The sequence below is a fragment of the Dromaius novaehollandiae genome, chromosome 3, assembly GCF_036370855.1.
Source record: "Dromaius novaehollandiae isolate bDroNov1 chromosome 3, bDroNov1.hap1, whole genome shotgun sequence".
Lineage (NCBI taxonomy): Eukaryota > Metazoa > Chordata > Aves > Casuariiformes > Dromaiidae > Dromaius > Dromaius novaehollandiae.
The window spans coordinates 57,606,985-57,621,707 of record NC_088100.1 but is presented as its reverse complement, the minus strand read 5'-3'; the positions used below and the strand labels follow the sequence as shown (position 1 = coordinate 57,621,707).

The window sequence follows — 14,723 nt, the reverse complement described above, 5'->3', positions numbered from 1 at the left end:
CATCACTGCCTATGTAAAGGTAGAACTGGTTATGTTATGTAATACTGTATATACTCTACATAGAGACTTACACAAGGCATTTGGGTGCTGCAACACACAATGCTGTAACATTCCCAGCTTTCAGGAACCCATCTGCTGGGTAACATGAGCTCACAGACTAAATTCAGTTTTGAGGCTACCGAACGCAATGAATGAGGGGAAATGAGCATCTAAAGACTGAGGTTTATAGACACCAGCTTATCAAATATGTCAGGAAGAACCAAAACAAGATACTAAGGTCAGGGCATGGGTTTAAGTCTCACCCTTCAGAGGATGCTTGATACCGCCTTCTGCTCAGATTTCACAACTCTGAGTCTTAATGTAATCTCAGGCACCTAGGCCAAACAGACCCTTCTCACAAAATAAGGAGTATTACGTGTTGCATTTATTTACGTGTTTATTGTCTACTACCAAAGGTATGGGAGATCTAAGTTTAAATCCTCCTTCTCTCTAACTATGAGCAAAATAAATGCTGTAGCCACCAGCATCCACATGAGAGAGTATTGCACCTCTTCCACAACGAGGACAAGGGTAATGCACCAGCTGGGACTGAGGTGTCAGAATCCCAGCCAAGCACCCTAACCACCACAGGTGGGAATCACGACTTTCCTGGCCAGTAAAACCATTGGATCTAAAAATCAGAACTGGTGTACACTGCACAGATTTGGTCAATATAGCACTTTTGGGATGGAAATAATGGAAATTCATGTCAGCTTACAGATATTCACTCCCCTTTAACATTACAAACTCCATGGCTGAAAGGCTCTTTTCCTGAAAATAACTACATGTACTTACCAGGTTTTTCTAAAGTACTGAACTCAGTTTGGGGTATAATTCTTTTCATGTTCCCTTTTAACATCTATATGCAGACGAAGTATAGAGCAGAACTTGTCTTTAGTAGAAAACTCTATGTATTTACTTGTCTGACTTTCAAAAACAGTTTTGTAATAAAATAAGCCCAGAAATGCCATAGCTTGTAATCAGCTCAGCTTGGTATGTGCCATATTCAATATTCTGCTCACCATGCAAGCTAAGCAAATACAACACAAATTTAGTAGATTTAATTCAGGAGGCAAAGGGATTTGGTTAACATCAAATTTAGTGGTCACTAATCCCGCTTCCCCTGTCCCCTTCTACCCAAGTAAGATAAATATTTAAATTCCCCAAATGGTAAAGTTCAGCATCTTGATCCCTGTTAAATCTTGTAAGTCGTCAAAGTAAATTCCATTTCTCTGATTAAACAGAGACTATTTACAAAGATCATAAATAAACAGTGTGCCTGAGTCGTTCTTATTCTTTTTCATACCACCTGACTAAGCACTTTTGACTCTAGCTCATTCAGAATGATATTTCTGCTATGTATTTTTGTCCAAAATAACAGAAAAGACAATCTCTGTCAAGGGTAAAAGGGTCTAATATTTTAGGCATGAAATCTTGCAAGAAGATGCAAGTAAGCCCTGGCTTTTTCCAGGGTCTTTCTGCACCACCTTTCCATCATGCTTTCTTCTTATTCCCTTCCTGATCACATTTTTTTTAAGTGAGGTTTTCCCTCTGAGATGCTCAGCACAGGTGTTCTTAGCCCTTTTTTTTGATTCCAATATATCTCTATGTAGAAATGTGTTTATTTAAGGGAAAAAAAAGACAGGAATTAAATATAAACAAGCCCCCAAGTAGTATAACTAGAATAATATCACTACAGTCAGGTAATTTTGCTAGTATGAGAATGTTAGCCCTCACTCCCACAGTGCTTCTCCACAGAAGATGAATGGATTTATTATGAGAGTCCAACTAATTGATTTCTTCAAAAGATTTGTGGCAAAAGCCTCATAAAAGTTGCTGCTTACAGACAACAATATCCATCACGAATTAGGACAGACTCTTCAAGGGCTGGGTAAGTTTATCTCACATTCGCCACTCCAGGACCTTTTCATCCATTATTCTGGAGTATTGTGTGCCTGGCTTTACATCACTGAAGTCAACAGGACTGAAGATAGTGGGGACAAAATGAAGCCCTGGATGCTGGATACTGTCATATGGGAAGCTACAAAGCTGGGCTTTGGCTAGAAATTTCATTGCTGGGCATGGGAAGCTAAACAAAGAGACCTCACCCTGACTCAGTAACATGCTAACTGATGGCAGGAGAGCACAGAATGTCAGAGTCAAACTTAACGGTTTGGTAGGTCATCCATCATATTTTCAGATGCAATTATCTTCTGCAGCTCTCCCCAGAAGAACTACTTCTGATTAATACTCGAGACAAAACCATTTAAATATAAAGACTACTAAAGTATTTATTTATGTTCCAAAGGGAAAAAAGAAAAACCCTTACTGGCTTACTTTGAAAAACAGCACAAGAAAAAAAAAGCTTTGAAAACAATAAATGGAAACACAGAACTATTACCAATACAGATCACACTTTTGCCTTCTTATATAGTTCTCAAGATCATGGAATCACACCATTGTATAAGGAAATACAACAAAATGACAAATTCAGATCTCTGTCTGATGACTGTGACTATCCTTCTGTGCAACAGCAACCTGAATGCTGGTTAAGCCATTTCAAGGTATAGATCAAAACTCCATATTACTTCTATATACATTTCCACATAAATAGCAATATCGAAGTGAAGAAAGTTCAAAGATAAGATTGTTATTTTGTTTTATATGAGTAATAAAAACGTACAAATGATAAAAATATCAAAGAAAAGTAATATATGTCCTTGCAAAACCAAAGCACACTGACACAGGAGTAAATTACAGGTATTTCTAACACAGCAACTCAAGCCTGCATGGTAAACAACTACTTTACAGATTCTAGTTTTTCATTTTAATGATCATTAAAGATCACGGGAAACAGCCAAGAGTTATGCAGTATCCTTTCCAGCAATGTCCCTGTGCCATGTAAAGTGCATTTACAATGAGCAAGCAAGAAATTAAATCACCATATACTCAATCCTGCAAGTTGCTATTCACATGAATCCTGATCCAGCAGTCAAGCACATGCTGAACTTTAACTAAGTAAACAGTCCCAGCTAACTGTCACACTTTTCAGGATAAGTGATATACTGTGAGCCTGTCTCCAATGGAATCAATGAAAAAAATGATCTGGTATGGCAGCAGCACCATATTTCATTAGCCCTGTTCAAAATGACAAGAGAAACTGATTACTTCTAAGTTACTACTGCAGAAGCTACAGTGTGAATTTACAGGAAGTCAGCTACTCTGGAATAAAGATGGAAGAGCTACATCTTATCTATGGCAAATTGAGAGCCTACACACCAGGAATTACTGCAGTTAGCTGACCGAGTTCACATATTAACTTGCTCCACAGTTATGCCTTTTTCTGCCCATACCTTAAAAGGCATTAACAGCCTTGCTATTTTGAAGTGTGCACCCTTCCTGCGTTTGGGGTTGGGGTTTTTTAGCCATCCAGCTTTTTAATGAACCACAAAAAGAAGGGAAATCAGGAAAAGAAAGAAAAATAGAACTTTACCTGAAGGCCCTCTATGGCTAATCTAAGCATGCTTGGTGTCAGCTTAGAGGCCTGCTTGAAGGTGAAGTTGCTCCAGTCTATAATCAAAACAAATCCATTCACTTGAAGCTCAGGATCTTCTATCATAGCTTCCAGAGAAAGAAGTATGGCACGCAAAATATCCACCAGTGTGTACCTGTGAATGTTGAGGGGAGACTTGATTAGGCCAAGTTTAGCAAGACACGGAAAGACCCCAGATCAGAGACTGGAAGAATTTCTAAGTGTTATTCCTCTGTAGCATTTACTAAAAGTTTAAAACACAGGAATGTATACGAATCCTCAGAAGTCATGGGAACGTAAAGCTGTGAAAGTCTCAAAAACTCAGTTAGTTGATCTCATCCTCTGAGGCAGGATTATACACATTAGACCATTAGTGAGCCAAGATAAACTCAAAACTATAAACCACAAGAAAAGTTTGAACTTTGCTGTAGAAGGTACTAGTCTCCAAATCTGCCTAAATATCTACCCATGTAATTAAATGTCTATACAAACACATCTATGCATGTCTGTATAGATGTGTATGTGTATGGCATTGTATATGCATATATGTATAGATCTAAAGTTCCCTCCTATAATTTTCCAAAGAATTAAAGTAACAAATTCCAAATGATAATCTGATAACAAAATGGGATTTCCAAATGCTCCACTGTCCTTCTCTCCAAGTAACGTTTAGTCTTAAATCTGCAAAGAGTATTACAGAACGGTTACTACCTCCGTCAAAGATCTTGAAAGCAAAGAAAATGTACACTAGGGCTTTGGAAGGTCTCCAGTTAAGAGCAATATCAACCTATTAAGATTTAATTAATTTCCTTCGGAGTACTTTTAAAACCAAATTGTGTGGTTTCAGGATTCTGTTAGTGTCAGCCACCTAACACAAACAAAAATAAGAAAGTGTGTTTTCCCCACAAAAGAACAGGAGTTTTACACAATTCTTCTCTTCATTTTGGAGACCTTTATTTTGTTTTGAATTTGATTTTGTTTGCTCAGATAGGAGGTTTAAGATTCTCTCCACCTTTTTATTTTTCTGAGACTTAACTTTTTTCTGAGGTCTTTTCTGAGATCTAAGGTTTGTAGGAAGTTTGGTATGCTCCCCTGTATTTGTTCAGATATTTTTCAATAGGGAAAAGAAACAGAACAGGGAAAAATATTCTCCTTAATTTCCCTATGGAAATCTTCAATATTCTAAAATTCTCAATTTCCCTTTGGAATAAAAAAAAAAGAAACATTTCTGTAAATGGAATTTTTCCAGGAGAGGAAGGGAAGAAGGTACTTTAAAACCTATTTTGAAGGTAAATGTTCAAAACCTGGATGCTTATATTTGTTAGCATAATTCCATCATCAAAGAACTGCTAGGCCAGGACCCCAATATTGCAATACGTGCAGTAAAACAAACCCGGAAAGCCCTGCCTGCTCTGGGTAAAATTCCTCTTGGGAAAACAGGGGGTGGTACGCCAGACGCAAAGCCTCAGGCATTACACAGTTTACGGCTCTTCCCCAAGCCCAACTGCTGTATGCAATATCCAGTCACCCTGGGAAAATGCCAGAGTCGCTGTTGAGGCCTTTAAATGAGCAAACACCCTCAGCGTCCCAGTGCAAAGCACAACCTGAGGAAAGATGAAATCATTCAGTGGTTCTTTCCCAAACAAGCTGCAAGTCAAATGGGACATCTGGGAAGTGTTTTGCAGCATCAAGACTATAGAAGGTTTTACTGGCATAAAATAAGACCAGTTTTGTGCATCTAGCGTATTTGCAGATCAGCCTACCTGTCTGATACAACACAGACGTTCAAAGACCGTGGAAGGCACTGAAAAACCCCTGTATAGCCTATGTTTTGTACTACTGCTAGCATCAGGATAAAAACACACATGGTTAGCCAGAGCGAATGAGGCTTATGCAGTCATTTTGGGGGTCCAGGACAGGTGGAGACTCGGAGCAAGGTCAGCTGCCTCCCCCTCAGCTCTTCAGTGGCTTCACGCCCACTGGTATGCTGCACGAGGTAGTGGAAGTCTCAGAAACACTAGTTTTTTATCACTTTATGTAGATAGAGATACACCCTGTAAGAGGCCTTCCCAGAGGAAAGGTTGCACAGGGAAGGAAAGTTATTAAACATCAGAGAAGTCACTGAGAGAGCAGCTATTAACTAACGCCTCAGTCTGAATAAAATTTTCTATTAGAGTTCATGCTTACAAGAAAGGGACATGGGAAATACTCAGATCTTAAAATCAGGCACAACACCACTCATTTATGCAATCCCATGCAGAGAAAGTTATTCTCCAGGATGGGAGCTCCAACAAAGCAGACAGGACTGCTCCAAGCTCCTGGCATTCAATTCCAAGAAGATTCCCAAGCTCTCGAGTTCAGCTTCTAATGTCCTCCCTAGGAAGGTTCAAGAAAACATTGTATGTTGTGGATTAATGGATGTCTGGTCTGTGGTAGCACAAGGCTGCTGGATATCCGGGGCATAAATATTCTTTGTTGGTTCAGGCCTTCACAGCAGCCCATTAAATGTTTTTATATATACCTAAGTGCTATATATCAATATATATGTATGTGTATGTATATGCATATATATATACACACATATATTTCTACACACTTACATATACATCTAACGATATTCACCTAATGAATTCATTCAAGTCAGTGACAAAACTGTCAGACATCAACGAGACCAGGATTTCAGCCACCATAGAGAGTAACTGTGGCCGCAGGGCTAGGTCTCTGCATATCCACAACATATTCAACATCACTATAATTCTTACAGGTTTGCTTTGTGTGAGTATGAAATACAGTCCAGAATAAGAGCTACAATATTATATGTTTACCCACCAAACATGACAAAAGGCTCTCCTATCAATGAAAACAAGCCCTAAAGAACAAAGATCTAGCTAAAAGCAAGAAAAAACACTTTCTGTCAGAGGAAGGTATCTGAAATACTGTTTAAACCTAAGAAGCCACATTGGGAGTGTACAGGGACATGTTACTCACAACCAAGCCTTCCCCCTCACCCCCTAATACCGTTTAGGGCAATTAGTTGAAAATAGGAGCTATCCTTCATTGTGTAATGGACTTCTTCTCTTGTTTTTGATATATTCCCTAAGTACAGCACAGAAAACCAGACAAGAAAGACAAATCCATTAGCAGATATTTAAAGTAGCTTTTACTCTGAGCACATGCTGAGGCAAGCCAGAAATGTAAACCTGGTGTGATAGATGAAATCTTAGGTGTTCCAAATTGCAAGCTGAGTATCGAAAATATCAGCTGAACAGCCTGAGCAAATGAAATATGATTAAAGAAACTATATTAAAGCTGTCACACAGCACAGAGTTATTTGTGTAAAGACTCATCTCTAATCCACTCCAATCCCATGTTGTCCAGCATTTCACCTCACTGCCACTACTGTTCATGTCAGCACCAGGACATGAGGAAATCTGTGTAAACAGAAGTCCCTCCACAGGCTTTCCACAGCCTTCACCACAACATATGCTCCATTCTCAGCTGGGCTTTAGGGACTTGAAAGCCCTAGCTGTAAAGTGGGGAAAAATACTTGATGCAGATGCACAAAAAACACATGCCAGACTAAACTGCAGCTATACTATTGCCCTGTAGTCAACCACAAACTAATCCAAATCCCATGCACTGTCTTTACACAGTCCCATATAAACTATCCACTACGGACAGTCTCCAGAGAGGCACTAGAAATTTAACCAGTAGGTACATATGGATGAGTGCAGTGTTACAGTGGACAAATAACACTTTGAGAAGGGAGGAACAGTTTTTAGCAATACCTATGCTGTGGTCTTCCTGCATTAGTCATTCCACAAGGGGAATATTTGCCAAAACACTTCTCTTACCAGCTTTCAAAGAGTTATGATGAAACATATCTCACACCTTCATAGCTAAAAGTTACTAAACTCCTAGTGAAAGGTGAACTTTAAATCCTTCCCAAAGTGTGATTCCCTTGAAAGCTGGTATACCAGCTTGAGAGACTCTTGCATTAGTCTACATTTAGCAAACTCCATTTTCGTAGAAATACTGCACCCAGAGTGCTATATAAAAGGTGATACAACAGAAGATTACTGTTTTAAAATGAGCTTATATTTTATTGTCCTGCAGACTACCACCACCTTTTACAAACTCTGATATAGGTAGGATATTTCCTTAAAGAAACCTCTCTCTACATAAGAAAGCCTCAACACCAGCCTACTCTGTCCTCTGGACTGCATTGTTGAAACCTTCATTCCACTCCAGATAACTTCCATACAGACACAGAAATCCTACAAACAAAAAGTGAGAAAAACAGGATAAGCAGCAAGTGAGTGTGAAATAATTTTGGTCCAAGATGGCTTTGATTGGCTTTGTACTTTAAAGAAAAAAAAAAAAAAAAAAAAAGACATATTAGCCTTTGATTTTAAGAGAACTTAGTGTTCAGTCTGAAGGGAAGATGTTACTCTTTTATTCTTGTCAATCTGTGTTAAATTACAGCCATTGGGCAGCTGACTGTTAGGGCTCAATAGAACATGTCAGTTTTTAACAGCAATATCCAAAGATTCCAACAAATACTTATCACTTGACCCCAATGCCCTTCAGTTTTTAGGATGTTTATTTTGGGGACAGCAAGCCCCTTACTTTGCTCTGGTCAGTTTTAAAATGACTGCTCCAGTGCTGTGAAGTGAGCAGGGTGCTTTGGGCCTGATTTGCTACAGTACATGTCCTGCAGTAAGCTGGAGTTAGGCTGTGCAGAAGTAAAACCTGATTTATTTACAGCTAACTTCAATCACTCTCACTTGTTTAAACACACTCTTATAGGACATATTGTCACTAGCATGGTATCACTAATTCCTAGGATAACCTAGAATTTTATGATTAATTTAAATGCATTTAATGCCCCCTATTTATAGGACTATGCCTAATTCAATGGAGAGTTTAGAGAACTTTATTAGCCCAGTTGTTAATATGAAAAATAAAAGCTGGAAAAATGTCATCACATATGCAATGCATTCTTCAGTGTAATGCATTCGTCATGACCCTGTTCTATGTGAGTTCCAGGCTTGAGTCCAAATGAGTTGGGGACAAGTGTGCAGATACACTCTGCTACCTCTCAAAATTTTTCATTCAGGTTGACTGTGAAGCAAGGAGCCTGGAAAAGGCTTGACAGGCTAATAGCCACACTGACAGTGATTCTTTCAAATGCTTCAAGATGGCTACTATTTCTACAACAGCAACAGAGCTTGCTCAGGTAACGCCTCACTGAGGTCTTGATTTGTCATTTAACTTGGGAACAGGGCAACTAAAATAATTAACTGAACATCCCACTCTTGTAATTTAGCGGTGGCAGCAATTTACCCCTTACAGGAAAGAAAAGGTTTCTGAGGATTTCTTACGAGATACGAACAAAATCAAAGTATTTCCAAGGATTTCTGGGAAACATCAGACTGGTAGACAATCCTGTCAACTCTTAATAGTACACTTCACCATGGTCTTTCACTTTTACCTCTTGGTTACATGGTCTGTGCACCCACTTCATTCCCAGAGGCCACTGTGATTCCCACTAGGCCAACAGCAGAAGACAGGGAGAAGGCATGAGACAGAAGTCTCATGTCATATCCAACTGTGTCACGTTTCCAATATTTTATGTCTTGATGATGTAGATGGCATCCACTATAGCATCTGTTTAATCAGATTCTGGTTCCAGCCAATTCCCATGTGCATTATCTGATTCATAACAGCTGCCCTATTAGCTCTGTGGCTGACACGCATCCTCACAGACATCAAGAAATCTTTTGTTATTTTGAAAGTTAAAATTGAGTGGAATGAATCCGCATCTCTGGATGCAAACTGATATATAACTAAAGGAGGCAAATGGCAAGTCTTCTTGGTGTGAATTTAGGCCAGGTCTCTCCTGAAGGTCTCAAAAATATAAGGAACACACAGCCTGTCTTGGAGGCTCATCACCATTCTGGCAGGTGACCGTTTCTGTCAAATAAACTATTGTGACACCATGATTTAAAAGAGAAAACTGTCTGAGTCTCTGAGCCTTCATCCCATTTCTAATCTACTCTTCTGGCTTAATATTTTCAGAATTTCATTGAAATAAGAGCCCTCACGATACACAAAGGAGTACCTAGAAATGATGACTCAGATCTCCTTGGCTTGTCAGTCTGGGTACAGATTTTAACACTGAAAAGATGGGGGATTGAAACTTTTCCTATTACAGCTATTCTGTTTAAATAGTAGCAACAGGTCCCAGGGACCTTATTCTGAAGCTAAGCACCACCAGTGCTGCACAAATGAATAGAAACATAGAAATAGCTTCAAAGATCTCACCAGATTATCTTTTAAATTTATCTTTAATATTGTTCATTACTCCTTCTATTAGCCCAGAGTCTAACAGTCACTGCCATGGATGAAGACTCAGCTGATCTAAGTTTTACATAAACATTGACCAAAAAGATGGTCTCTAGCCAAAATATTCACAGTCTAAATATAAGTGATAATAGGTGTATGCAGATAGAGGGGAAAGCCAAAACAACAAGGCAATATTAGTCAGCTACAGAAACTGTATAAAAATGACAGTTTTCACTAGTTAATAGTAATTACTTGAAAGATATTACTTTCAGACATAAATTGAATCTATTAACCAGATAGTTTGTTATCGTTGTTAGTATTGCTAGTAATACAATTTATTTTGTCATACTGCCTCCTGCAGAGCTTAAAAAATACCCTGCCAACTCACCTGTGCTTAATAGTGAGCTGAGGGGCAGATCAGCCTCCTAACGGCTGCAGAACTTAAGCTTTCATTTAACTAAAGGAAAAGTTTCTAGCACGAAAGCATGAAAGCAAATAAATGCATACTGTGCCCCTGCATCTGCCTTCTGCCCTATTGTAAATTAGCTGAGGCAACAGCAGAGTTAACATGAACAAGTGCAGTGGATTTCCACATTCACTGAGGATACTCTGGGCTCACTGGGTCACCATGACACAGACAAAAACTATGTATTATTGCACTTTTCTTCTGCCCGGGAAAGTTCTGAGGTAATTAATGCACGAAAAGATCTCAAATAAACAGCATCAGAAAGGACTGGGTTTTGTGGTGAACTTGTGTACAGGTGCCATGAGGCATACAGCGGAATAGTCATGACAACAGATCCTTTGCCACTGAGAGCTGAAGTTAATTGTGCCATTAATGGGAAAAACTTCACACCAGCACCAGCTGGACACATTAAAAAAAAAAAGGGACTCTTCAAATGCAAGTACACACCTACAAGCCAAATGTAATTATGAATCAAGAGTCTGGAAGCTAACGTGGAAGGCTGATTCCTCCCCACGTATGATCCAGGTTTGTGGAAGGAATGCCATCCTCGTTGACCTTCCCACTAGCTGAGACAGGAGGCAGAGTCAAGCAGGGTCCCATTGAAAAGCTGCTGGGCTACCCAATGCATTATCCTTCACCTTTCGTTTTTCTGTTTAAATACAAGTCTGATTTAGTTGTTCAGATGGTAGGACATCTGGTATGGTTTTCAGGCCCTGCTTTAATTTAATGATTTAACATCTAGTGCACAGGCTTGTTTTACCATAGGAATTTTTTGCCTCCCACGCTTTTCTTTCTAATTGGAACTGTGTAAATCATAGACTGCTGGTGCTATATAAATCCTCTATAGTATGTCTGCTATTCATTTAAATAACAAATTGCTACTTTTTATTTCGAACTGTTACATGCCGGCCATAATAAATTGTACACACATGATAAATTAAATTTGGAGCCATGCTGTTCTCTATTAACTTTTTTTTAAAGTTTCTAAAGTACACAGAGAAGTCCCAACAAAACAAACTTTCAAAAGTAATCCTCCCAGTGTTAGTGTATGAGGAGCACTGGCATACACACTGCAAAATCTCCGTCAGTTAAGGCATAAGTTTGACACACAGTGTGAAGCAACTCCAGTATAAGCTGAGCATATAGTACCTTCCAGGTTCAGGCAATTGCTGAACACCAGATAATGGAACGCAATAAATTAATTAGAAAAGCAAGTGGCCTAACCCTATTCCTAGTTCTGTCACTAACTTGTTATATACCTTGGAGCAAGCTACTTCCCACAGCAGGGCTTCAGTTCTCTCCCCTTTGACCGAGCTGTCTACTTGAAAACAAGTTCCTAACTCCGGAGGCAAGGTGTACGTTGGGCATACTGTGCTTAAGAGCGATGGGGACCCAACTGCAAACATGGCCATTAGGTACTCTGGGGTAATTCAGTAACTTTGCTATTATAATGCAAATAAGATTAATTCCATCAACAGGACTTCATGAAAAAGGGAGAACAGAATGCAATAAATTTACTGATAGGTCAGCTTGTCTCATGTAGTTTAAATATCAGCACATCCATAATTGAGAAAAAAGCTATTCTTTTCACATGCCAATTATGTTTTGAAATGTTGCTTTCTGTCTGAACTCAAATTCTTAGTTTTCTTGGGACTAGGAAATAATGATCTGAAAAGCGTCACAAAGTTTGACGTTTTTCTCATTATTAAGAAATAGTGGTTTACAATAGGTCATACTAGCTTTCACAAAGGAACATGGCAGGGCTATAATTCAATAAAATCTTTAAATATGCATTTCTTTGCAAATTCTTCCTTTGGGGATTTTTAAGAGTTTGGGTTAGCTGTTTATTTTAATTAAAAGTTGACCTTGTCCTTATGTGGCGCATAAGAAAATGAAGCCCTGGGTTTTGCAGTGAATTTGTGTACAGATGCCATGAGGCATACAGCGGAATAGGCATGACAACAGATCCTTTGCCACTGAAAGCTGAAGTTAATTGTACCATTAATGGAAAAAACTTCATACCAGCACCAGCTGGACACATTAAAAGCTCAGAGCATCTTTAGCCATATCATCCCTGCTTCTCCACTCAGCTTCTTTGGCTCCATCTACTTTGTCAGCGTGGTCGCGGACACAGTTTTGATCTGTGCCAAACAGCATTCTCCCAGTCTCTGGGTATTGGGGTTAGTCACAGGTTAGTAAGGGCCAGGAAACATTCCCAGGACACATTTTGGATGTGGCCATCCTGTTTTGGAAAAGAAGTGAACCATGCTATGCCAGCTGCCCTCTGGGCCAGAGCACAGTGCCTGGCACATCTATTGGCACAGGCAGCCAGGGAGACTGCTGGCCACAGTGGCTATCACCACGGCCTGCAAGAGGAAAGCTACACAAATACTTCAAGAGCAGGCTTAAGCATGTTGATCCCCCAGACTGTCTCCTTTTTATCCACACTGCTAGCAGTTTGCATCCTCTCCATGTTTCAAAACAGCAGAGCTTGGGGTATCTGCATAGAGCACTCAGCTCAGCCTGTGTCCAGCTTGTATGGACTGCACAGAAGAGAGTTCTGGTTCATGCAAAGGCACCATGCAAGACTTAAAGTTTTCTCAGTGAGAACTGCTTCAGATCTTAGCCCTGCTATCAAGTAAAAGCCTAGAGAATCTGCACAGTGCTCACAGGAGTATGCTTTAGGAAGTTCACTCTCAATAGATTCACTGATTTACACGTAAGCCAAGCAATTTTGGAGACTGTAATTTTAGACTCCAGGAGAAATTGGGCATGGCATTTAATGAACCAAATAGTATCACATAGCATATAGCCTATCACTAAAAGAAAGGTCCTTGATTGTAGACAGCTCTTGGGTCAGCCTGCTAAGTCATCTTCAGGCTAAAGCAGTCCCAGAAAGGATCAGACATTGTTCTGGGGACTGCATTAGCCTTCTGCAAATTGCTTTGCTTGCAAAGTCCATTTTTTCACTTGGATCCATAATACACAGGGGATTTATACTTAGAGCAGTGTATGTGGGGAAAAGAAGTGGTTACCATAACTTCCATCCTGGCATTTCCAGATGGCTCAGGAAGAGCTTTCTTTAGCTGAGGGAAAGGATTCAGAGCTTAAACTTCCTGCACAGGCAAACTTTTCAGCTTGAAAACCATGATGGATACTCCTGATCTGCAAACAGCATCTCCCACTTTCTCCTACTGCACTTGGGCAGCTCTGTGTATGCTCAAGCATAAAGACCAGCACAGTGAATGCAGCCAGCCTTTGTCAGGCTGAAAAAGTGCATCGTCTATCTTGTCTGCTTACTTCAGCTAAGGGAGAGGCAGAAGCGTGTAAACATCAAATCACTCATCTGAGAGGGGCAGGTAAGCAGTTCCTAGTTCCCTTATGAATTTCAGAGCATAAAGGATGAGAAGGTTGCAAAGGCCCTAAGCCACAGAATTTATTGCTTCTTTCTTTCCTCCTTCCTCCATGTGTGCTGCTGCTCAGCCCCCTCCTGGGTAGACCCGGACATGCCCCATTGCCCTGCCAGCCTGCTTTGAATCTGGTGCAGCTTTTCCCACACATCCCCCCGGGGAAGAAGGGGTTAAGGCAGGCAGGTGGCTCTGCATTTACCTGCTCTGGTCCCAGTTGGCAGCAAAAAGGACAAGGATCTTCCTGCCGTAGTGGTCCAAGTTGGCCAGCCCCCCGGGGAAGCCGTCCTTCAGCGCCTGCTTGATGCCAGGGTCTGTGGCCTTGAAGCTCTTGAACATGTCCAGGTTTTGCTGGCGATACTCAAAGTACTGGGCCAGGAGGCGAAACGCCTCGAAGTGCTGAAACTTCCTGGCCCGCAGGAAACGCAGGATGAAGGCATCGTCGGTGCGGAGGAAGCCAATGTCGGGTCGAGTGATCACCATGTCCCGCACCTCCTGGATGTCCTGGTGCAAGGTGTCAGGGTTCTCGTTCAGCTCCAGCCGGGCTTTCTCCAGAGTCTCAGGGGACAGACCTGCCTGCAAATGAGTCATGGTGCGGCCCTCCTCCTCCTCCTCCCCCCCGGTGCTGCCTGCGCTCCTCAGCCTCCCGGCAGCCTGCGGGCGGCCCCCTGCCCCCCGGCCCCCTCGCCCCTCGGGGACGGCTCCCCCGGCGCGGCAGGCGGCTCCTCGGCTGCCTCCCGCCGCGGCTCTGCCCGGTGCGGCTCTGCCCAGCCCCGGCCGCAGCCGCCGCAGCCTGCCGGGCGCCGCCGGCCGCAGCCGCAGGTCCCGCAGCAGCGAAGGGAGCGGCTCCCCGGCCCGCCGCCCCCGGCAAGGCCCCTCTCCGCCCCCCAGGGCACGGCAGCCGCCCCCCGGCCCCGGCTGCTGGAGGAGG

The 14,723-nt window shown here is 41.4% G+C and overlaps 1 protein-coding gene across 1 annotated transcript in view; it reads right to left on the bottom strand.

The window, feature by feature from the left end:
- Positions 1 to 14,451, bottom strand: part of CLVS2 (clavesin 2) — a 62,927-nt gene extending 48,476 nt beyond the window's left edge. Inside the window, exons 1-2 of the mRNA XM_026105122.2 lie at positions 13,995 to 14,451; positions 3,533 to 3,707 (exon numbers count right to left, since the gene is read on the bottom strand). Coding sequence (XP_025960907.2) covers positions 3,533 to 3,707; positions 13,995 to 14,383 — 564 coding nt within the window. The 5' untranslated portion in view covers positions 14,384 to 14,451. The remainder of the gene's footprint in view (positions 1 to 3,532; positions 3,708 to 13,994) is intronic.
- Between the last annotated feature and the right edge of the window lie 272 nt (positions 14,452 to 14,723).